Here is a 24250-nt window from a genome sequence, read left to right as displayed (position 1 = left end):
AAAAGTTAGAAAGTAAAATCAAAAACGAAACGGAGACATATTCCAAACTACAATCCCCTTCCCTTTCTTGAATGAGACCTACCGAATTAGAGTATTTACCGGATTTGATATAACATGAGCAACACGACGGGTGCCACATGTGAAGCAGGATCTGCTCAACCTTCCGGAGCACCTGAGATCACTCTACGTTGATCTTAAAACAAGTACTGACGTTCTGGTTTGATTTATAACTATATATATTATCTTTATGTTTAATACTATTAATACATAACGTTGTTGTACTAAAAATAAGCCAACAGCCTCAGGCTTTTATACTTTTAAAACTGTGTCACGAGCATGCCTTATTGGGTGGTATACATAAAGTATGAACAGACATGAGAACGGAAATCTTAACATACTGTTTAGATCCACGGGATAATACCGTCGATACTGGACAAAAAGTCCCCGAACTAAATGCTTTGGAACTGTGATGATTTTAAATATAAATTTTACCAAGTCAGGAAATTGACAGTTGTTATCCATTTCTTTTGATGTATTTGAGCCTTTGATTTTGCCATTTGAATAGTGACTTTCCTTTTTGATTTTTTTTTCTCGGAGTTCAGTAATTTTGTGGTTTTACATTTCCTAGTTCATAAATCATGTAATTGTACTAAAACTTAGATTGCAGCTCCTCCTGGTGACTACATCATGTACATTAAGGTTTCATATGACTGTCCTATTAACAGAATAATGGTTTTAAAGCTCTCAAAAGTTTATAATTGATGATGACCAGACTTTATGAAATGTATTTTCGTTTATAAGAATCGTAGTGTTTTGACAACCCAAATCAGTATCACTTTTTAAATAACAGGACGGCAATTAACGACAAATAAAGAATAATAGCCTTATATCCTGGCCTGTGACAGACACAGAGGAATTGTTTTCTTAAAATGTCCTGTCAGGAAAATGGCCATTGTTATATTATAGTCCATGTCTGTGTGTGTTACATTTTAATGTTGTGTTTCTGTTGTGTCGTTGTTCTCTTTTTATATTCGATGCGTTTCTCTCAGTTTTAGTTTGTAACCCGGACTTGTTTTTTTCTCTTTCGTTTTATGAGTTTCGAACAGCGTTACACAACTGTTGCCTTTATTTAGAAATAGAAATAAAGATAAAAGAATACTTGGTGCGTCCGACGAGCCTTCAAGATTTCTTGATTGACCTTCATCAGGAGCATGTTTGCCCATATAATAATATTGATCATTACACTCCAATGGGTGTTGTTTACAATCAACAGAAACAGTCATGCTTATTTCATATTTTGATTGTGAATGTCGATATTACTAGTAATCATTGCCTCGCAAAAGAGAGGTTAGATACGAAAGGATATTCAAAGAACTCGAAACCAAACTGGCAATGCCATGGCAGGAACCAAAGAGGAAAGGACAAGCAACAGAGGATAAACACAACATAAAAAGCTACAGTCTGAGCAACACGAACCCAAGTCAACTTCTGTATAAGCAGCAATCTTATTTCAAGATCAATCATATTAGCTCTGGAATATTATATCAACTGAAAGATATAGACTAGATATGAATATGCTGCTTTCATGTTGCTACTTATCAATGGATTATTCAATATTGATAAAATTAAGAATGGAAATCGGGAATGGTTCAAAGGACAACAACCCGACCAAAGAGCAGACAACAAAATTGTTCACAATTGATATGTTAAAATCTTAATTGATGTTACCTTTGGTTCTCAGGTTACCCTCATTATCAGTTTCTAGATGTAATACAAGAAATGAGGCAAACTGAACGGTATCTGATGTATACTTTATTTCAAATTCGATCGAATTGATGCTTTCTACATACTCACCAAATATATGTCTTAAAATTGAGAATCGAAATATGAAACGCGTCACAGAGATAACAACCCGACCAAAGAACAGAAAAACTGCCAATGGGCACAACACAGGAATTTCCGCACCCGGAGGCGGGCATCAGCTGGTCCCTAAAAAAAATGTCTAATTGTGTGCAATGCAATGAACAACGCACAAGCAAGTTTTACTTTTTATTAAGTTTTCATATAAAATGCCATTTTCAACTCAAATGTAACAAAAACATATCATATATAAATAAGTACAGTATAACCTAGTAGCATTAATCTCATTGTTTTCATGTACAGTTTCACAGGATAATGCAGTCACGTGGATTCTTTAATGTGGGATATGTTTTACTGTTAGTTTGATATAACTTCACAGGATAATGCAGTCACGTGGATTCTTCAATGTGGGATATGTTTTACTGTTAGTTATAATATAACTTCACAGGATAATGCAGTCACGTGGATTCTTCAATGTGGGATATGTTTTACTGTTAGTTATAATATAACTTCACAGGATAATGCAGTCACGTGGATTCTTCAATGTGGGATATGTTTTACTGTTAGTTATAATATAACTTAAACTTTATATCGGTAAAAACAATAACATATCATTCAGTTGGTATTGAAATATAAATCTGAATTTTCAACATATTGCTATTTTCATTGTATTAATGGATTTTAACATAACAGTATGTTCACTTCAACGGTATTGATTTTAATGATTTTTTTGCTAATACACGCGTTTGTAATCCATTATACGAAGTACATGTATTATGTCACATTAAACGTAATAAATGTTTCATTTTTTTTTCATTATTCAACAGTATGTTGTAAATTTAAATCAGTACAATAATATGATCTAGTGTATAGTTACCTATTCTTTGAAACAGTCAATAGTACTTAAAAATAATTTCTAAAAGTACTCACACGCTCACTTCAGTACAACTATATGTATATTTTCCTCTGTTACACTTCAGCAGACTCAATAAAATACGCACACTTGTAAACAACACACACATACATTCACACAACAGCATGCAATCAAACCCCATAATATTGTCTTCAAGTTTAACTTAATCATGTTCATCAACAAAATGTTTAACAAATCACAGAGGTACACAAAATATTTTCCCACAATAGATATTAAAAAAACCTCAATATTCATTATGCATGTTATGATTTTCAAACTGTTCTATAGGATTTCTCAATGATTATATCATTATGATCATGTAACAATAGTAATAATTGCAATACGTAGTGTTTCTGATGAGTAAGGAGTTTCACTACAAAACTGTTTGAATAACATTAACGGTACCAATTTTCCTGCACCAGATGCGCATTTCGACAATACATGTCTCTTCAGTGATGCTCGTGGCCAAAATATTTGAAATCTAAAGCTTATTTAAAAGATGAAGAGCTTTGATCCAAAATGTCCAACAAGTATAGCCAAATCCGTGAAAGGAATCAGAGTTTTGCGTGAGGGAGATGCATTCCTTAATTTATAATAATTTCTAACATAAATTTTGAACATAGCAAAACCTGCACGATTAGCAGTATAAATGATTGTTAATTTTTAGATATCATTTGGACATTATATTATTTTAACCATCTTGTTAGTTAATTGAGTGTTAGTATATTCATGATAATTTCATTCGTTTAGTACTACTTGTAAGGTTTATATTGAACCTCCGTTACTACACAATCTATTTGTTAATCAAATTTATTCAGATTTAAGACAAAAGCAGTCGTTACTCTATTAGAATTGGAAGTACACAAACGTGCACTGTGTCCATAGTGTTAAACAAAATCAAAGGTTAAAAAAACATTGTTTTTTTAAAAGATTATTCATAAAGAACCTCAATATGTTCCATAATCACTAACTATTTCGTTTTAATATCAACTAAATCGCAAATATTTGCCTATTTGGACAGACATGTTACTTGTAAATACTAATTTACTTGAATTTTAAAATTGGTAACAATATTCGTTTAAAACTAATTCCTGACAATCAAACTGATTGTTTTCCTATATGTTTCACACAACTTAAATCTCCTATCATGTTTGTTTGATAAGTCGTTTTATAAAAACTTAGCTCATGCAATCAATTCGAATTGAATGTGAGATGCAAAATTGTACAACTCTAAAATTCTAAGAAATCTAGAACATAGTTCACTTCACAATAACTGTTAATCACACATACGTTTGTAAGTGTTTAGAACATAGTCCACGTCACAAAAATATTTAACGTAAAATGTTCACATATAATCGAACAATTTACAGCAATGTAAAAGTCATCAACAGAAGAAGGACATTTTCTACAACTGAGTATTCGTCAAAAAGTAGCATACCACATCACGTTCGTCTTCGGCCATTCGGAAGACCTGTCTCTCGGATCTGCGTCTTGGCGATGTTTGTCATCTGATTGGCAACAGTTGATGCACTAAATCACTTAAGCGATCTGTCATGGCAAGAGTGTTTTCATAATTGTCATATGTTATAGCAAAACCAGTTCACGCTGAGCATGTATTTGATCTCATATTCGGTCGAACACGATCCTCTAAATGTACGAAAACGCCATCCTTCGGACAAAGCATTGGCCTCAAGGCTGTTGGAAGAGGATCCTATAAATAGAAACAAATACTGTGAATCATTTTGTCATACAAATGTAGGCGCATTTTTAATCCTGATGACTCATATAATTTTTCCTCATACTTTTTATAGCATATTGTAACAATGTTTAAAAGAAAATTGTTTATTCTGACCCAAATTTGTTGTTAAATTTGCAAGTTTGTAAAACCAAAGGTAATGTAGCAAACGTAAACTTACGATTGTCCGGGAACATGGTTTTATCACAAATCTCTGTAAAAGTTTCACCATGGCAACCTTGACTTGGAGGTCAGCAAACTTAAGACCAGGGCACATGCGTGGGCCTTGTCCGTATGGCAGATAAGAAAAGGCATGACGCTTTTGAATTTCTTCGGGAGAAAATCTGAAACAATAAATCAAACTACTTATAAGACGCTATACTTGATTTCCAATACTATTCATTAATATTCTTTCCAAATTTTAGTATCTGTGTAGTGCATAATTCCCGATTTGAAAACATAGAAGTTCAAGGAGGCCAGCAATAATTTATTCAAACTAAACCAATTAAGCAAAACCAATATTGTCTTCTTAAAGAAACCACTGTCTACAGGTACCAGCCAGTATATACTAACTACTATGGAAACTGCTGCGAGTATATAATAGTTGAAAATAGATAAAACAGAGGCTATCAAAGAACTACTAGCAATGATATTTGCATTCATACAGCGATAAGACTTAGTTTCAATACTGTGGGCACCGAATACAAATACTACGATAAGACAATTTCAGACTTTGACCTATTCACTAGTACTAGTATTTCATTCATGTTTAAGTGTGAACATGTCACGACAGAGTCATAGATCGTGTTGGGTTAAACTGATTTACATTCCTTATAAAGGTCAAAGTCCATTCTAAAGTTCTTATTACCTTCTAAAACCGACCACTGACACAAGTTCTTATAACAGTCCCGTATATACCGGTCAGTGAAACCAAGAGTTCTAATAACATATAAAGATATAGGAAGATGTGATATGAGTGCCATTGAGACAATTCTCCATCCAAATAACAATTTATAAAAGTAAATCATTATAGGTCAAGGTACGGCTTTCAACACGGAGCCTTGGCTCACACCGAATAGTAAACTATAATATGTTTATATACATATGTGGTTCGTAGGTGTTTCTCGATTCTCGTTTTTAAATATTTAACACCTTAGATTTTTTGTTTGAATGGTTTCACACTAGTAATTTTGTGGGCCTTTATAGCTTACTCTTTGATTTTTAGCCGAGATACATGTTGAAAGCCGTACTTTGACCTTTAATCACTTACATTTTCCAAATTGTGTCTAGGCTGGAAATCTTTTTATTGGCACTCATACCACATCTTATTATATTGATAATTGCTTTATAATTGATTGATTGATTGATTGATTGATTGGTTGATTGGTTAATTGTTGATTGCTTTATTGGTCAGACAAATAAATACATTAAGGATTAATTTGGTTTTCAGGTCATACGTACCTTTCAGGAATAAATTTCTCTGGCTGTGGGTATATTTTTTCATCTGAATATAAAGTACAAGTCATTACTCGTACAACAACGTCTTTTTTAAACTCTACACCATTAATATTGCAATCTTCAGTAACTCTCCGCGTCACTCTGAAATTCAAAAGAAATTAATGAACACATGTACACATATATAGTGTATAATATAGAATATATGTCACACATTTCTATTTAACGTACAGGTATGTCTTTGGCTGGTGTCCCCCATAATTTACTAGGTAGTTGGTAATTTCTTTAGAATTGTATTATATTTTGACATCTAAGGGAATTCCTAATTATACCGTATTGATTTTGTTCATTGTTGAAGGCTTTTTGTTCACATAAAATTTCTTTTAGTCTTTCGTTTGTTAATAAGAAACTGACAAGCATAGTAGACATCTTCTGATTGTGTATTTGTTGCTTTGATATTCCAATTTATTAGAATAAGTAAGTTCACAAAAAACTTTATAACAAATATTGATGTAGGTGTATTTTGTTTTTTGTATTATTTTACCCTCTTTTTAACTTGCAACATAAAATGTATGTGTTTAATATTTTGCTCATTTTGAAGTCAGATATTATGTGTACTTACCCAGGAGCACACGGCAAAAGTCGTAATGTTTCGTGTAAAATCATTTGTAAATATTCCATTTTTTGTATGTCATCAAATGTTGGTGATTTCTGAAATAAAAGATTATTAAGATTATTCATTATTGTTATTGTATGACATGTTTTTAAAACCAAAATTTAAAAAAGGGTTTCAGTTATTTCACCAAGTCAACACACGTTGTCAGGATATTCCAATGCAATTTAATTCTAAAGTTTTACTACTTGATGAGAAAACCTATTAGTAACAAGAATGTGTCCAAAGTACACGGATGCCCCACTCGCACTATCCTTTTCCATGTTCCATGGACCGTGAAATTGGGTAATTATCTAATTTGGCATTAAAATTAGAAAGATCATAGATCATAAGCAACAAGTGTACTAAGTTTCAAGTTGATTGGACTTCAGCTTCATCAAAAACTACCTTGAACAAAAACTTTAACCTGAAACTCCCACTTTCATTTTCTATGTTCAGTAGACCGTGAAATTGGGGCAAAAAGTCTAATTTGGGTTAAAAATTACAAAGATCATCTCATAAGCAACAAGTGTACTAAGTTTCAAGTTGATAGGACTTCAGCTTCATCAAAAACTACCTTGACCAAAAACGTTAACCTGAACGGACGGACGAACGGAGCCACAGACCAGAAAACATAATGCCCCTCTACTATCGTAGGTGGGGCATAAAAATAAATGAATAAAGAAAAGAGATGATACACAAATATACTTAACATTCAATTAAATTATGATTAATTAAAGAGATCCGAAACTAGATCCAAAACTAACCTCATATCCACAAATTTTTATAACTTCTTGAAAAGCTTTTTGTTGAGCAGTTGGATTCATTGCAAGCATGTGGATTACAAAAGACAGACATGCGTTAAGCGTTCCTATTCCTCCTCCAATCAGAGAGTTTATATGTCCGACTATCTCTTGATCTTTTAGCTGACGTCGTCTGTATATCCCATATTCGTCTCGATCAAAGAATGAACAATTTATCATTTGTCCTAAGAAATTCTTTTGTTCATCGCTGGAGGATTGGGAGTACTAAAAAATAAAACAAAAACTCATTAGAACGCACTTCCTGAAAACGAACAATGCAAACAATTCTTGAATTCCTTTTTCAAATTACAAAATCAAGAGCTAAAACACATTAAACGAATGAAAAACAAATGTCAAATTTCTAATTTAGTACAGGCATATTGTTATATATGTGTTCATGGATAGCTACACCTAAGTTTTTTTTGTTTGAAACGTTGATTTAAAAAAAAATACAAAGTGGTCTTAACGTTGCCATTATGAAATTAATGTGTCAAGGGGGCTATTAATTGGATGTTTCACGTCATTTGAAATGGAAAAAAATCCTACGCAATGGAAATGGAGAACAAATCTGCGCATTTGAAATAAAAATAAATAAATTTGTTTTGCATGTTAACATTTAATAAACATACCAGTTGTCTTACAAAATCACGATTTGAGTGGCAATTATAAGTTAACACCTATGAATAATTGAAACTCATGTCTATTGTATTTTTTTTCCATTATGATATAAGCGTGGAATATGTTTCATACTGCACCAAGTACATTTCAGGCTGTCTTTAATCTTTTTGCATTTGGCACTAAACTTAGAAAGGTCCCTATAAGCCTTACACATCTCCAGCCTCAATATTGACCTGATATGTATATCCATTTGGCTCACCTCTTGCCTTTTTCTAACGACATGTTCACGTATTTGTTTCATGTTTTCTTCATGGACTTGTTTGTGTTTTCCGTCGAAAAGCTGAAGAAATGGAGTAAGTCCAGGATAAACACCTGCAACAAAAAAAAATATATTCATTTTTCAAACAGTTGATTCATTGCAATAATCAAATGAAAATAAAATGTTTGTGCATATTAGGTACATTGCTCAATGCTTTTCAACTTTGTACTTGTTTGGCTTTATGAATGTTTTTATATGAGCGTCACTATTGAGTCTTATGTAGACGAAACGCGCGTCTGGCGTACTAAATATAATACTGGTACCATTGATTACTATATATGCTTTCGTTTCGCGAACCGAACTTTTGAAGGTAAAGTATTTACGGTAGAGTTAAATATGTGTGTTTGATGAACGTTATGATAAATTAAGACATTGTGTCGTCAACAAATTAACACTGTAAAACATATGTGTGGTCTATTAGTAGTAAATCATAATTGATTATAAGTTGACATTTTATATCAGTTTTGACAAAATATCTTTATTTTTTAAGAAAACAAATCTAGTTTAATTAATTGCTCTGAAAGCTTTAGGCGACATAGCAACTATTCTTCTAAATTTTAAAAAATTTAAGATACACGTTTAACAGCTGGAAAGTATGTAACCCTTTTTTATATAAACGTTATTATTTCTTTATTTTGCATATTATTAAAATTTAAACAAGAAGAAAAGACATTAAAGTGTCTTCAATTACCGTTTTTTTCCGAAATAATAGAAAAACGAATAAAAAAAACCTCAACTAAACGTCAAAGTGATATTCACAACTCAGATGTCAAAAAGAGATAAACAAAGTAATGGCCAAAATCAAATAAAACCAGCTAGAAGGCAAGCAACAGATTACAAAACACTAGCTCAAAAGACTTAGATGAGGGGCAAAGATATCATAGGGACAGTTAAACACTTATAGATTGATAATAAACTAACAACCGCATGGTTAACAAAGAAAATGACAGACTTGGGGTGATCTCAGAGCTCCTTAATATGATTGAACAGAAGAATTTCATCAAAAACTGGGATGTAATCAGGTGCTCCGGAAGGGTAAGTAAAATACTCACGTGCAAGACATGTAATCAGGTGCTCCGGAAGGGTAAGTAAAATACTCACGTGCAAGACATGTAACCATGTGCTCCGGAAGGGTAAGTAAAATACTCACTGGGAAGACATGTAATCAGGTGCTCCGGAAGGGTAAGTAAAATACTCACGTGCAAGACCAGCAATAGGGTTGTCAGCAGCTGCTGAATGGTTAAACTCCTTCATAAAACGATACAACAAAGCATCTTCGTTGTCTAAACTATTAGCCTCGAAATCAAAACCAGAGTCTGCAAACGCATCAAGTGTATATCTGTCTATTAAACTGAAAATGGAGTAAATGAAAAATCACTCAAAATCGTGTTCTCAAATTAAGGAGTCATCAAACTATATATATTTATATATATTGACACTACATTTTTGACACTATCAACATTTTTATTTAGACTTATATTCTTTACACGAAAATCGTGTATAACAGAAAAAAATACTTTGTTTATTGTTATGTGAAAAACTACATATAACGTGTTATATAGTTATAATTAAAGTACGAATCGTATCATGTTTAATAAATGTTAAATATAGTGAAGTAAGACTTGTTAATACGGCTGTTACCGCCTTGATATCATCACAGTTACGGCGTCATAATGTGATGTGTACGTCATAATGCCTAGTAAATGACAGTTGTTTGAATACTAAACATAATTTACAAGTGACTTTTAACGATGATATTAATATCTAGTGTTAGACACAAGTCACAGATGGGTGATCAAGATTGTTATCAACATGATCATGGTATTACTTTTTATTATGCGTAGATAATTATTTGATTGTTGTAATTTTACTTACTCAGTGACGTCAAAACCGTCAGGATTACTTTTATTTTGTTCAGTGACCTTTCTGCAAAATTTGTCTCCAGTTGCATTTACTCTGTTGGACATCTGAAATCAAGTCACATGACAAATAAGCTCCTGCTTATAGCAACATTAATTTGTTTTATTAAGTACAATAACAATCATTACATTGGGTTAAAATACCATTGAAAATTTATCAGAATTGGTTTGTGATTATGATTGACAAGAATGTAATTGAATTACTCAATAATTGTGTTTAATACATATGAGGATATTCTCCATACAAAACATATGTTTTATTGTGTGGTATTAAATGTGCATATTTTCATATTACAAATTGCATTAACTTAAAACTTCCACAGACGTAATTTAGTTCACTGATGCAGAATGTTTCTGTCCCTCCCGCTAATCGATATCTCTTTTTGTCCCTCCCCATAATCGATATATTTTTTCTTGTGAAATATCACGACTGAATTATTTGGGTGACAATTTGACTTACATGTTTCATAGATACAGAGTTGAATGCTGTGGCTACAATGGATCTTTGTCGCTTCCACTCATTACCAAATGTATTCAAAAGACTGCTTTCATCTGGACTATATACAAAGGGATTGCACAACTGAAACACACAAACATACATAGGTTGAAAAGAAAGAAATGACAAATAGAAAGAGATTGAACAGCTGCAAATCACAATCATAAATAGAAATAGAATGCACAACTGAAAATCACAATCATAAATAGGTTGAAAAGAAAGAAATGGCAAATAGAAAGAGAAATAAAAAAATAACATTTATCGTCTTAATTATCATGACTTCTAATGTATTTATAATTATTAGCTGGAACTTTCTTTATATCAAAACCTTTAAAAATATCCTTTACATGTGTTTTAATATATGTTAACTTTATAATTCACACTTTCAAACACACATTTGTATAAATATATATATATATATACACATTGCAAGATACTTACTGGTCGAACGTGAAATTTGTCGAAATGTTTCACTAAAATTTGTTTTGCCATCTCTGGACAGTTAACAACTAAACTTGGGGTAAATCCTTCGAAAAAGCTGCAAAAAAGAATAAAAATTAGTATAACTTAACATAAACGTTTATTGTGTTCCCGGTTGCCAAAAACAGAAAGACGTTTCAGAATCTAATGCATTCTGACTAGTATTTTCTAAAGTGTACAACAAAACGTTGATATGAGTTTGAGACGTTCTACAAAATTGAAATTTAACTTATGATGTTATCTGTTGCATCACTAGTGTCAACCGATAATAGAGTCTATCCATATATCCGCCTTGTTTTTACTATAAATAACTTTTACTGTTAAATAAAACTACACACACCATAAAATATACGAATTTAGAATTTAAAGTGATATTTGATAAAATATGATGATAAATATGCACTTGACAGGCGTGGTTCTCCTTTTATGCACTTATTCACTATAATGTGCATGTTACATAGATATAAGAAGATGTGGTATGAGTGTCAATAAGACAACTCTCCGTGTCATATGTGGAAATGATATTTACCCGAAGATGTCTCCATACACTTTCCTCCATTCTTTGAAAACGTCCAATGGATTCTACAAAGGAATAAAAGTAATATTAATTACAATAAGTAAGTTTTTTTTTCTATTTCTGGATTCTGAAACCAAATTGGTTTCGAGTTGTAAGTCCCTTCAGTCTTCTGGTCTGTTTGTATTTCCTCAAAACGAATGACAATAAGTCGTGTCCCTCTTAATTTGTCAGAGTGAAAATCGTTTTTTAAAATAATTGAATATAATATACATTAATAAAATAAATTTATATAAAAATCTCGTTGAGTAATTACCAGACAGATAAGAATTTGCAGCTTTCCCAGGGAACAACGGCAAAGGAACAAAAATAGTATTATAAATTCATTTGGGGCTAGAAAGTGTAAAGGAACAAAAATAGTATTATAAATTAATTTGGAGCTAGGAAGTGTAAAGTAACCAAAATAGTATTATAAATTAATTTGGAGCTAGGAAGTGTAAAGGAACCAAAGTAGTATTATGAATTAATTTGGAGCTAGAAAGTACAAATTGGGCGGGAAAAAATGTGACTGTTACCTTGTCTTTGAACTCTCCTATGTTTCCAAATACCATCATTGGTTTTGGACCTGGTATCTTTAACTTTTCAAAGAGTTTATAGTCGTCTCTCACTTTTCTAAAATATGTAAGAAAAAACTGTAATAGCAATCGTTTTTGCAGCACATAAACTTATCGATCAAATACACTGAGATTAAAAATGTAATTGAACTTTTATAACCTAAATACCGTTGTACTTCTATTCTTAATACGGTTGTTCGTTGTCTGTGTTACAAAAAAAAAACGAATTAATTTCCGATGTTTTATCTTTTAAAAATGGACTAAAAGACTTCCAATGACGTTTAGTGTATTTCTCACCCTCTTTTTTCATAAACACATTTTCTAATTCGTTTTGATAATTAAAAAAACGCCGAGTGTCAATTGAATTGATATGTTAAAAAGATGAATACATGAGAATAAGAGAAGTACACTAAGAATTGTAAAAGCGTCGTGAAAAAGTTTCTAACATTTATAAAAATATATCTTATTTATAAATTATTAATTTAGAAAATACTTACAAAAACCATGCTACTGCTAAAACTACCAACAACAGTGCTACCAGTGGATTTATGGTAAATGTCAATGGAAAAATTAAAAGCGCCATTTCTTTTAGTCTATACTTAAAAATATTGTATACAGCGTCGGCTGTTTCGTTCGTTCTCACCAACAGGTGTCGTTGTTTTCACCGACAGGTATCGTCTGTAAAAGATAAAAACAAGTTAAAATAATAAACAAATAATTCAGCAATACAGAAATAATAACTCAGTATTTTGTCTAATGAATATAAACTAGTATCCTTGTCATTAACCCATTTTTTAACAATTGATCCAACTTAAAACCGTACACATATTTGAAATAAAATTCAATACCTATTTCCCTTAATCACAAACGCTATTTTACATTGTTACACAAAAAGAACAACATATAGGCACTTGTCTCAGAAAAAAAAATCCTATATTAAAGTCCAGGTATATAGGATTTTTTTTCTCTCTTTATACTGTATTTCAGTGGTGTTTGAAGTACAATGTAAATGCTAGTATTACAAATTCAGATTTGATCATTTTGCAATAATTATCTATAAGTTGTAGGTGTACGACATTCGGTACAGTGTTAATGTATCATAATGGAACTGTACTACTTCATCAACACATATAATCTTTATTATTAACTTCTTTCCCAATCAAAACTTATTATACCTTTTAAACGTAGAAGTAGCTATGACGAGTCATTTAAAATAGTATATTTTGAATTTTAAACAGTAAAATTGCTTATCCTTTTTCACCTACATTTAAAGGTTATTTAAAATATGGGAGGTCACCCTTTGCTTGCTTTCGATCTTAAGTACGAATGTATTAAACAAATATGTAAATAATACAAGAATTGGATTAAAGAATTTTTACAATGCGATTGATCAATGATTATATACAAAAGTACATAAACACTTCTTTCTGATGGGCGGGATCGTTAATGGTCGTACTTTCGCATTTATATAATAAAACCGAGGTCTACAATCTCAATGATCTATTGTTATTATGATAGGTAGTATGAGTATAGCATAATCCGGTCATAGTTTGTCGAAGTGTTGTTATTACGATGGGTAGTATGAGTATACCATAATCCGGTCATAGTTTGACGAAGTGTTATCATTTTCGGACTATACTAAACTATGATATAGCAAATCACAGATCAAACTTTTATTGGGCTAATTTTCAGACGATCCATATAACTAACGTATAAGTCACTTATTGTAAACTTAAAGTATATAAGTTCTGTAAGTAAATATGTATGTATAATAACAAAATTGAGAATGGAAATTATGAACGTGTCAAAGAGACAATAACCTGACCAAAGAGACAAAAACAACAGCCGATAGATATAACATAGTAACTTCAAAAGAAATTGCGATATAACAATTTTTGTTTGCAAAATCAAGTTATAAGTATAACAAATTATTTGTAATACGCGAGTGACGTCACAATAAAACTAAAATTATACTGAATGTTGAACAGCCAACAAATTGTCTAATTGAAAAATTGAGCAGCAAACAAATTAATGTCATTTTCATAATCATAACGCTTTTAATTTATGAAGTCATGTTTGTGATACGATCACTGAATTGCGAACTTTCAGAATCACAAAACCTCATAACAACTGTCCTAATTAAAAGTACAAGCCGTTTATAATTACCATACATTTAAAACGAAATCAACATAAGCGACATGCGTATGCAAAGATGCACCTATATATCACAAATTAATGGCAATAACGTTGTAACAGTATACTTATATGGCACATTAAAGTTTTATAATAAGCAATTAACAGCTTGTATTTGAATTAATCATAGGAAAAAAAATCTATTTCTGTGTTTACAACATAGCTTGAAAAGTACACTGTACTTGATAAAAGTACAAGGCAGTAAATCGGACTTATTGACGCTTGCGGGTGTGGTTGAAACCAAACCGTTGTTTTAAAATTTATCTCTTTAGTATCTGGTACCTCAAAGCCGAGCCTTTCTTATAAGTCAGCATACTATAAACAAATATGACTGATACAATCTTTCTCCAGTTATAATAAGAAGTATAATTATTTATTTTTAAAAGGTTCTCTATTCTGTATTAAATTTTCAAATTGATATCAGTATTAAATAAATTAAAATAAATCCATAATCAATTTAAATCAACTTAGTAATATGTGACGGTGTATTGATATGGGGGAGATATGAGATGATATCTGTAGCTAAATCATTGTTGATGTTTTAATAATTGACTGCACTAGATATTAATGGTATCATATGAGTTACGAATTTATTTCTTTGGTCCACTTTTTGTAAATAGTATCTATTAATAAGCTGTAGTGTAGTATTGTTATACTGTGCGATATTATTGATAAACTCGCTGTTGTAATACAGAGAACATGAACCATATAACGAGACGCATACACTGATAAACTTGATTTTTAACAGCGATTTAACACTTTACCGGCGCTATGAAAGGTGAGTTCTAAGGGCTAGTATTCGTTTCTTTTAAGGAGGAATTTAATAAAACATTTAAAAAATTGATTTGGACCTTTTAAGTTTGTCTAAAAGCACAGCGGAGGTCTTGTAGAATCAACAGAATATCTTTTTATTTAGTTATCTGCCGAAAATAAATTTGAAGTGACTTTCTGTAGATAAAAAAAAACAAACAATATCGACGATAACAGACTAATCAAACAGATGTATCTAAAAATACTGCTAAAAAAATATATGTTCTTGTATGTATGTTAGATAAAAAGCCACACATTTATATGTTCGATATGTAAATATTACTTATTTGGGCGACTTAATGCATAAAGGTCAGACAAAAGGTTGATAATGTCAGATGACCTCTCATTACTGGACACTTTTTTTATCTGGAAATTATCTTTTAAAAATGTACTCTTAGGAATGTTTGATATACAGCAACATTGTAATCGATAAGTTAACATGATTTGTTTAGTTTTGACTAATTTGTGCACAAAAGGTCAGACACAAGGTTGATAAAGTCATAAGACCTCTAAATAATGGACAATTTTTTTTTATCTGGTAATTTATTTTTGAAATATGTACTCTTAGGACTATTTGGTTCTATACGATAAGTTAACATAATTTATTCGGACGACTAAGTGCACAAAGGTCATACACACGGTTGATAAAGTCATGTGACCTCGTCATATGACCTCTCATTACGGGACATCAAACTTCCTGACTGGTTAACTTGGTAAAGGCTTTATCTGTGTTATGTCTAGCCCTGTATGAATTTGATAATGTTGTAAAAATAAGTACTTTACGTTACACACAGAATGTTGTAAATATGAGTACTTTACGTTACACGGATTGCTGTAAAAAAAAAGCACTTTACGTTTAACAGAAATGGAAAAAAAGCCCTTTACGTTACACAGAATATTGTAAATATGAGCACTTTACGTTACACTGAATGTTTTAAAAATAAGCACTTTACGTCACACAGAATGTTGTAAAAATGAGCTCTTTACGTCACACAGAAATTGGAAATTTGAGCACTTTACGTTACATAGAATGTCGTTAATATGGGCACTTTACGTTTCACAGATTGTCGTTAATATGAACACTTTACACATTATACTGGACCATATTGTACAAATATATACGGACAATATTTGGTCATCCATATCATACAAGCAAACCCGAAAATGCAGAGGTACATTTGTACTTGGTTTTGTATTTCGTGACAACGACAAGTGAAACAATTAACGTTAAGAACATTGAAAGATAATATGGGCTATATAAAGTCAATAAGACAGGATCAATTAATAACAAAAGAATCTTTTTTTTTCATTCAGTTGCATTCGGCAAAACATTGTTAAAATAAGTGTATTTATGCAAAAGTGAATTGACTTGCAATTTAGTTTAGGTCTCCATTAAATAACACTGTTACTGGGTTTGTACTAACATATATATTTACCCTTTAATCATGATAAAATATATATGTCACTTATTTAACTTATTACAGGACAAATAATAATCTAGCACAGACTGTATTATAACATTGTAGCAAATTCATGAATGGAAAATAATACAACAATCCCGTTTAAGTGCAGAATATATTATCAGTTTTTGTATAAATTTGCATGCTAAATGGTTTTGATATTTTTTAAATAAAATTAATTTCAAACTTATGTTAATGTAACCAAATATGGTTCACCGCATACAAAAATAACTATCATTAACTTTTGTAAATTATAGGGAGTGTGCTCTCGTGGTGTATGCTGCTCCTCGGTGTATAGGTTCACCGCATCATTCATAAAACCGTGGGAACTCAATAACCAAATTTATTTACAAGCGGCCATTATTGAGTGAATAAAAGTACGAATTATAAACTCATAAAACGTATGTGTTAAATATACATTTGTATCAGCTTTGCTGTTAGATGTACAAATGTAACATCACGTTTACATGATTGGAAATACGGTGTTAACATAAATATACTTTATGTATTTTTACAAATGTTACTTATTATTAAAAACATATCACTTTTCTACAGACTACGGGATTGAATTTTGCGAGTTACGAAGAAAATATATTCTATTGAAAAAGTCTTAACTAACTAGTGACAGTTACGCCGCTTTTTATAAATGCACTTTATTGTGCTTCTTATAAATGTACTTGATTGTGGTATTGATCCAAATCACTGAATGAAATCAAATTGAGTAGTCAATAGAAAGCCGACATATTTTCTTAAGCTTAAGATTAAATTGAAGGTTACAGTATAGAAGATCACTCATCTGAAGGGACTTTCTCTATACAGATTATTGTGCGATGTATCTATTTAGTATAATAGAAGTTAATGTTGTGCACATCTGTAGCGTTGTCTTGTAAATTGTATTAAAAATTTGTCCTTGAATCGACAGATCAACAATAGTACATTTTGGTTATGCTAGTAAATTTCTTGAACCCTAACCACGTTTATTCTAGAGGGGGTGGATGGGGATCCATCATTTCTATATTCGTTCATTTTCTAGGCGATTTGTCTCTATTCTTTGTAAACTTTGCCTGTTATTCTCTATTCTTTATAAACTTTGCCTGTTATTCTCTATTCTTTATAAACTTTGCCTGTTATTCTCTATTCTTTATAAACTTTGCCTGTTATTCTCTATTCTTTATAAACTTTGCCTGTTATTCTCTATTCTTTATAAACTTTGCCTGTTATTCTCTATTCTTTATAAACTTTGCCTGTTATTCTCTATTCTTTATAAACTTTGCCTGTTATTCTCTATTCTTTTTAAACTTTGCCTGTTATTCTCTATTCTTTATATATATATTTTTAGCACCAAAATATTCCCTTTTCTGTATTTTATTACCTATTTGTCTCTTTTCCTTATTTTCTAGCACCTTATTCTCCACATTTTTCTAATTATTCTCTATTCTATAAAACCCACCCGACTGCCTATCTTTTACATTTCAAGTAAAGGGGAGTAAATTGTAAAAACTTAAATTAATGTAAAAATTTGAAACATGTGACAGAAAATTAAAATGTGTTTCTGGAGAGGGATATATTCCACGAAAATTGTGTTTACAAATAAATGCAGTTCCAAGAAATATATAGTCAATGATTAAGTGGTTCTTTTTCTTAATTTTGTGACTTGCATTAGTTTTTAATTCCTTTATTTCGTTTAAAATTCCTGGCTTGGGATAATTTCTCATTCAATCAACTTAAATCGGGATGAAAATTTCAGGGACTAAATTTTTGGATCTCCCTTGACATCATTTGTAAGTATGGTCTTTAGGAAACGATAATAGTCCGTCGGAAGGGGACGATAAATGGCTGACCCGTTTTAAGAGAGACCCATATCTCTTGCACGTTAAAGACACCCTTGTAGATGTCGAAAAGGAGCAGGCTCATGCCGCTACAAGGCAGCACTCGCATCCGCGAAGTGGAAATTAATTACTATAAGTTGGAAAACTTGTTTCCCAATCCACTATAAATAAGTATGTTTAAACTAAGAGATCATTTAACTTTTATAATGACTGATGAGTAAAATCGTACAAATGTAATAGGAAAGTATGAACTTGAAGAACTTTATACACTGACAATACAATTTTGATTACATAGATTGTTTTCATTTTCTTTAAACAAGGATTGACAGATAGTGAGTTCGTAAAGAGGCGAATTGGTGGATTAGATATCGATTGCTTAACATCCAGTGGAAAATATTGCAATACAATTGAGAATGGAAATGGGGAATGTGTCAAAGCGACAGCAACCTGACCATAGAGCAAACAACAGCCGAAGGCCACCGACGGGTCTAGTATATTCAAGACAAAAGTAAAACGTATATTTCTATTGTCATCTTATTTAAGATAAAATGTAACATAGATATTATTTTTTATGATATAAATCAATGAAAAAAACATAAAAATAGAAAAAAATAACGGTAACAGATTCTCGTGTTGTGTGTAGGTAACATATTTACGGATCAAAGGTTAGTAAGACAAAGGATAGAAAATACGTTGTACACTTCGGCGAATAGAGCCTCAAAACAACTCCTTGACAAAATATAGAAAAAACGTGGTACACTTCAACGAATAGCGCCTCAAAACAACTCCATGACAAAATATAGAAAATACATGGTACACTTCACCGTGTCAGGTACTAAACAACAGGACAAAGGATAGAAAGTACGTGGAAATCTTCACCTACAAAACAACTCCAGGATCCCAAAATAAACAAACAATAAAAGTACATTAGTAACTGCGTAAAGGGTATCATTTCAAAACCGGTAAAAATTGATGCAGATTTGTTGAATTGTTACTTTGTGTTCACAAAAGAAGAACGTCTTTTGTTTAGTACCCTCCTCAGTTTATTCCACATTTTTTTTTGTGTGTTTTGTACTTAAAGCCAATCTCTACAAACTAGCCAAATTAACATTAAACTCATCCCGAAAGATGGATAGCCACAGAAAGGGCTTTTACCCATGCTGACATGCAAATTAAGGTTTATCTAATAGGAACTCGTTTAAAAAAAATACACGTTGACTGCACATGTATATATTATGTTTTGCTACAAAATAAAAGCTTTGGATGCATGATTTCATGACGTCTTGAATGTAAGAATAGTAAAAATTTTAAAATCAAAATTTAGAAATGAGAAATTTCAATTGCTGTAAACGATTTTGTTTTAAAACATTTTCGCATGAGACTGACTGTACATAATTCCAATATAAGTACGGACTCCTACACCAAAGGCCATACGTCAAAAGCATATCAATCTTGAACTTCATACGATGTCTAATAAATGATTCAGGATTTATAGACCTGGCATATACATGAAATATTCGCCACTGAACGTACATAATACTATAATCAATCAAAGATTTGCTGTCTTATTTTGATCTTATATTATCTTGTCATATATTAGAATGGTATGTCATGCACATATGCATTGTGTTCAGTGGATTATGCTGTATAATCCTTTTTTAAATATATTTTTTTTTCATTCAATGTTATTATTTTTATTGTTATTGCTCTAGCTTTCATACTAAGGGAGCTACCATTTGATTTTTATGGGAGGGCTAGGATGAAATTTGAAAAAAATAGGCTTGAGTAAAAAAAAGGCAGGATGTGACACTTGCAAAAAAAAAAGTCAGGACGACAATTTAGGTAAAAAAAAGTCAGGATAAACTAAAAAAAAAAAGGCAGGACCGATTAGAGTGAAAAATAAAAAGGCAGGACAGAGATTACAGCTAAAAAAAAATGCAGGACAAAATTTTTCATCCTAGCCCCCCCCCCATAAAAATCAAATGGTAGTTCCCTAAGTTGGGTAGTTTGTCAACCAATAAATTATTTTTGAATTTACTATACTGCCTATTACTACAAAAATCCCGTATACTATGACAAATTTGTACTAGTGACTGTAAATACAAAAAATACTATCTATCATTTCAACGTTTCAGATTTTTCACCTATTTTTAAGTGCATTAAAATAGATAACACTAGTTATAAACATAACATAAACAGATAAATAAATATTATAGTAAAAAGTGTTATTTAAATAGTCTTACCTGTATCGCTAAAACAGTTAAATGTAAAACAGATTTATATATATATATCCGATTGAAAGAATATTGCTTTTTGTAAGTTTATATGAAAGCTTCTTCCTTTAAATGCTCAGTTGTAGGAGGGGTGTGGCTTAACACATAGCTCCACCTTTAATTAATATAAGTTCCATCCTAATGGTTCTATTGTCAGAAATAATAAAGATTAAAAGTCTTGAGTACTTTTATATATATGTGATAGGTGAGTTATGAATGAAATGTATGAATGGGCCTTGTGAAATTGTGTAGTATTGATCGAGTGTCGTCACTATACGACTTGTCATCGGTTAATAACATATCGGATTTGTACTTCATTAAATAAACCGAACATCTACAGATGTAAAAGTGCAAATAATACCACGGAGTTTTACTATTGATTAGAGACTGTTTATTAAATATATCAGTTGCAAATGAACGTCATGTGACTTCAGTGCATATTATTCCTTATATTTTTGTTATGATTGATTTTTGTGTGATCTTTTACGAAAAGTGGCAAATATTACAGTTCATTTTTTGCATGCTAATGCACGTCAAGTGGCAAATATTTCAGTATATATTATACCTTTATTTTTTTGTTATCGATTTTGCTTTCTTTTTATCGTAATGTGACAAATATTTCAATGCACATTTTGCTTGCAAATGAACGTCCAATGGGAAATATTTCAGTGCATATTATAATTATATTTGTTTTTATTATTGATTTTTGCTTTCTTTTTAACGCAAAATGGCAAATATTTCTGTATACTATTTTTCCTACTGCTTAACACGAAGTGAAAAATATTCCAGTGCACATATTGCTCAAAAATGAACGTCAAGTGGCAAATTTTACAGTGCATATTATACTTATATCTTTTTTTATTATTGATTTTTTCGCGCATCCAACGTAAGTAAGGTGGCACATATTTCACATTTTATCTGCTGATTAGCGTGAAGTGACAAATATTTCAGCTGACATTTTGCTTTGTTGTTTAATGTGGAGTGACAAATATTTTAGTGTACATAATATTAATATTTTACGATTGATTTTTGTTCGCTTATACAATTTACGTTAAGCTGCAAGTATTTCAGTGCATATTTTACTTATATCTTTTTTCATTATTGATTTTTACGTGCTTTTTTACGTTAATCGACAACTATGTCAGTGAACATTTTAACTGCTGATTAAAATGAAGGGACACATATTTGAGTGCACATTTTGCTTGCAAATAAACGCCAATTGGCAAAAACGTCAGTGCATCATATTTTTTTTATTTTTTTGAATTATTGATTTTTGAGGTTTTTTTTTACGTAAAGTGGCAATTATTTCAGTGAACATTTTACATGCTTATAAACATCAAGTGGCAAGTATCTCAATGCACATTTAGCTTTGCTTATTAAGATACAGTGACACAATTTAAGGATGTACTAAGGTGAGGTTTTGGAATTTGTGTCAAATGTTCGGACTCCTTGGTGTTTTTTCATACGATACAAGGTAAAATATTTTGCCCCATAACACCCATTTATTTTTTCATATAAGACTTTATAGCTCATGAAAGGTCATTTTCCAAAATTTAAGAAGATTCTTGATTTTCTTTCATTTATTTTGAGACCCAAATAAAACCAATGCAAATGTAAGGTGAAAGTCCGAGTCAGACTTTTCCCGCCATATTTTAAATCTCAAATATCTCAAAAATCTATGACCTATCAATATTTTTAGCTTATTTCATCCTTTAAAAATGCTCTACCAACTTATAGTATCAATTTTAATTTCTTAATTTATTGATTTTCACCTAATCTCACCTAAGTACATCCTTAAGTGCATATAATATTTTTTTTTTATTATTGATTTTTTCGCGTGCTTCTTAACGTAAAGTGGCAAATATTTCTGTGTACGTTATACTTATCCATATTTATGATTGATTTTGCTCGCTTCTTTACGTTAGTGGTAAGTATTACAGTGCATTTAATACTTATTTTTTTTTTACTATTGATTTTACTTACTTTTTAACGGCAAATGACACATAGTGACACATATTTCAGTGCACATACAAAACGATTTATATTTACTTGCTTTTAAAGGAAAGTGGTTGATATTTAAGAAATCACATCATACTAATTCCGATTGATTTTTGTTTGTTTATGAACGTTGAGTAGCAACTATTTTAAAACATATTAAAGTTTACATTCATAGTCCTTTTTTTGTTTTCCACAAAAAAAATCAGAATTCAGATATATATATAGATTTTTTTAAAAATATTTGTTTTTTTCAGGGAATTTAGGTGCTGACACGTGATCCGGAAAATGATTTTACAATGAATACGGATGAATGGCATTCTACCAATAGACATTGACTCATCGTCAAACTTTGAGAAAAAAAACATACACCAACATCAGGGTCGCCTGGTTTTAGAAAGTATTCAAAGATGTCATAAGATAAATCTTATATAAAATGATATGGTCACCTTGTGACTATCATACGTTATGTCATTATAGAATGTTAAATGAAAGGTGTTATAAGATAGTCGTACATGTACCTATGATGCTCTTATGACTGTCATAAGTAAACATGTTAATAATGATGAAAGTACCAATAGTAATAATCTGCATTAGTCAATGGATTCAAATGAATTACAAAAAAAAAAGAGTCGATAAACTGTTTAATTTAGATTTATATGTATTAAACAAAATTGTAGAACTTTGCAGTCTTGTATTTTTTTTTTACATGAAGTGTTAACTTTTATTATTTTATATATCGAGTCCCCGTGTTACGAAATACCACTGCACATACGTTAATTACATACTTTATCACATACTTAGAGTAAACCACTTGTAATTTTTATAGTATGACAATAGCAATAAATCTATCACATGCGTCAGATATTATCACATGGCTTTCTGTAACGTTACCGCATGGCATTCCGGCATTACTCGGCAAATTCCGGAAAATACCCACCAATAGTACGATTTCGGGGAAAAACGTAACAAAGTAGGATACAAAACAAATATTAGGAAACAGGAAAATCTATTATGTAAAATGCGAAAAAAAAACAAATGATATAATATATGCATTTTCAAAGATTCCAGCATACTATAGAAAATTGCTTTACACATTTGTTATTAATTTTAATTGACAAGGGAGAAAAATAAAGTATTTACAGCAGTATGGCATGCTGTTCGGTGTTAGCAAAGGCTCCGTGTTGAAGACCTATAATGAGCACGAAGTCATTATATACTTTCGAAAACCAGGCTCCAGGACTCGGTTTCATGAAAAAAAACTTACGACTAAGATTGGTCGTAAGCCATGAACAATTCAGTATACTTACGA

The 24250-nt window shown here is 31.1% G+C and overlaps 1 protein-coding gene across 1 annotated transcript; it reads right to left on the bottom strand.

The window, feature by feature from the left end:
* Positions 1–2036: 2036 nt before the first annotated feature.
* Positions 2037–21057, bottom strand: LOC143052781 (cytochrome P450 3A4-like). The gene is made up of 14 exons (XM_076225882.1): positions 20914–21057; positions 12876–13056; positions 12340–12436; positions 11780–11832; positions 11212–11308; positions 10735–10854; positions 10231–10322; positions 9555–9706; positions 8296–8408; positions 7383–7643; positions 6586–6674; positions 5970–6107; positions 4690–4852; positions 2037–4484 (listed from the first exon to the last, which is right to left on the bottom strand). The coding sequence occupies exons 2-14, from the start codon at positions 12959–12961 to the stop codon at positions 4374–4376; spliced, it is 1572 nt and encodes a 523-aa protein (XP_076081997.1). The 5' UTR covers positions 12962–13056; positions 20914–21057; the 3' UTR covers positions 2037–4373.
* Positions 21058–24250: the final 3193 nt, after the last annotated feature.

Source organism: Mytilus galloprovincialis, chromosome 11 (assembly GCF_965363235.1).
Source record: "Mytilus galloprovincialis chromosome 11, xbMytGall1.hap1.1, whole genome shotgun sequence".
Taxonomy (NCBI): Eukaryota; Metazoa; Mollusca; class Bivalvia; order Mytilida; family Mytilidae; genus Mytilus; species Mytilus galloprovincialis.
This window is presented reverse-complemented; position numbering and strand designations above follow the sequence as displayed.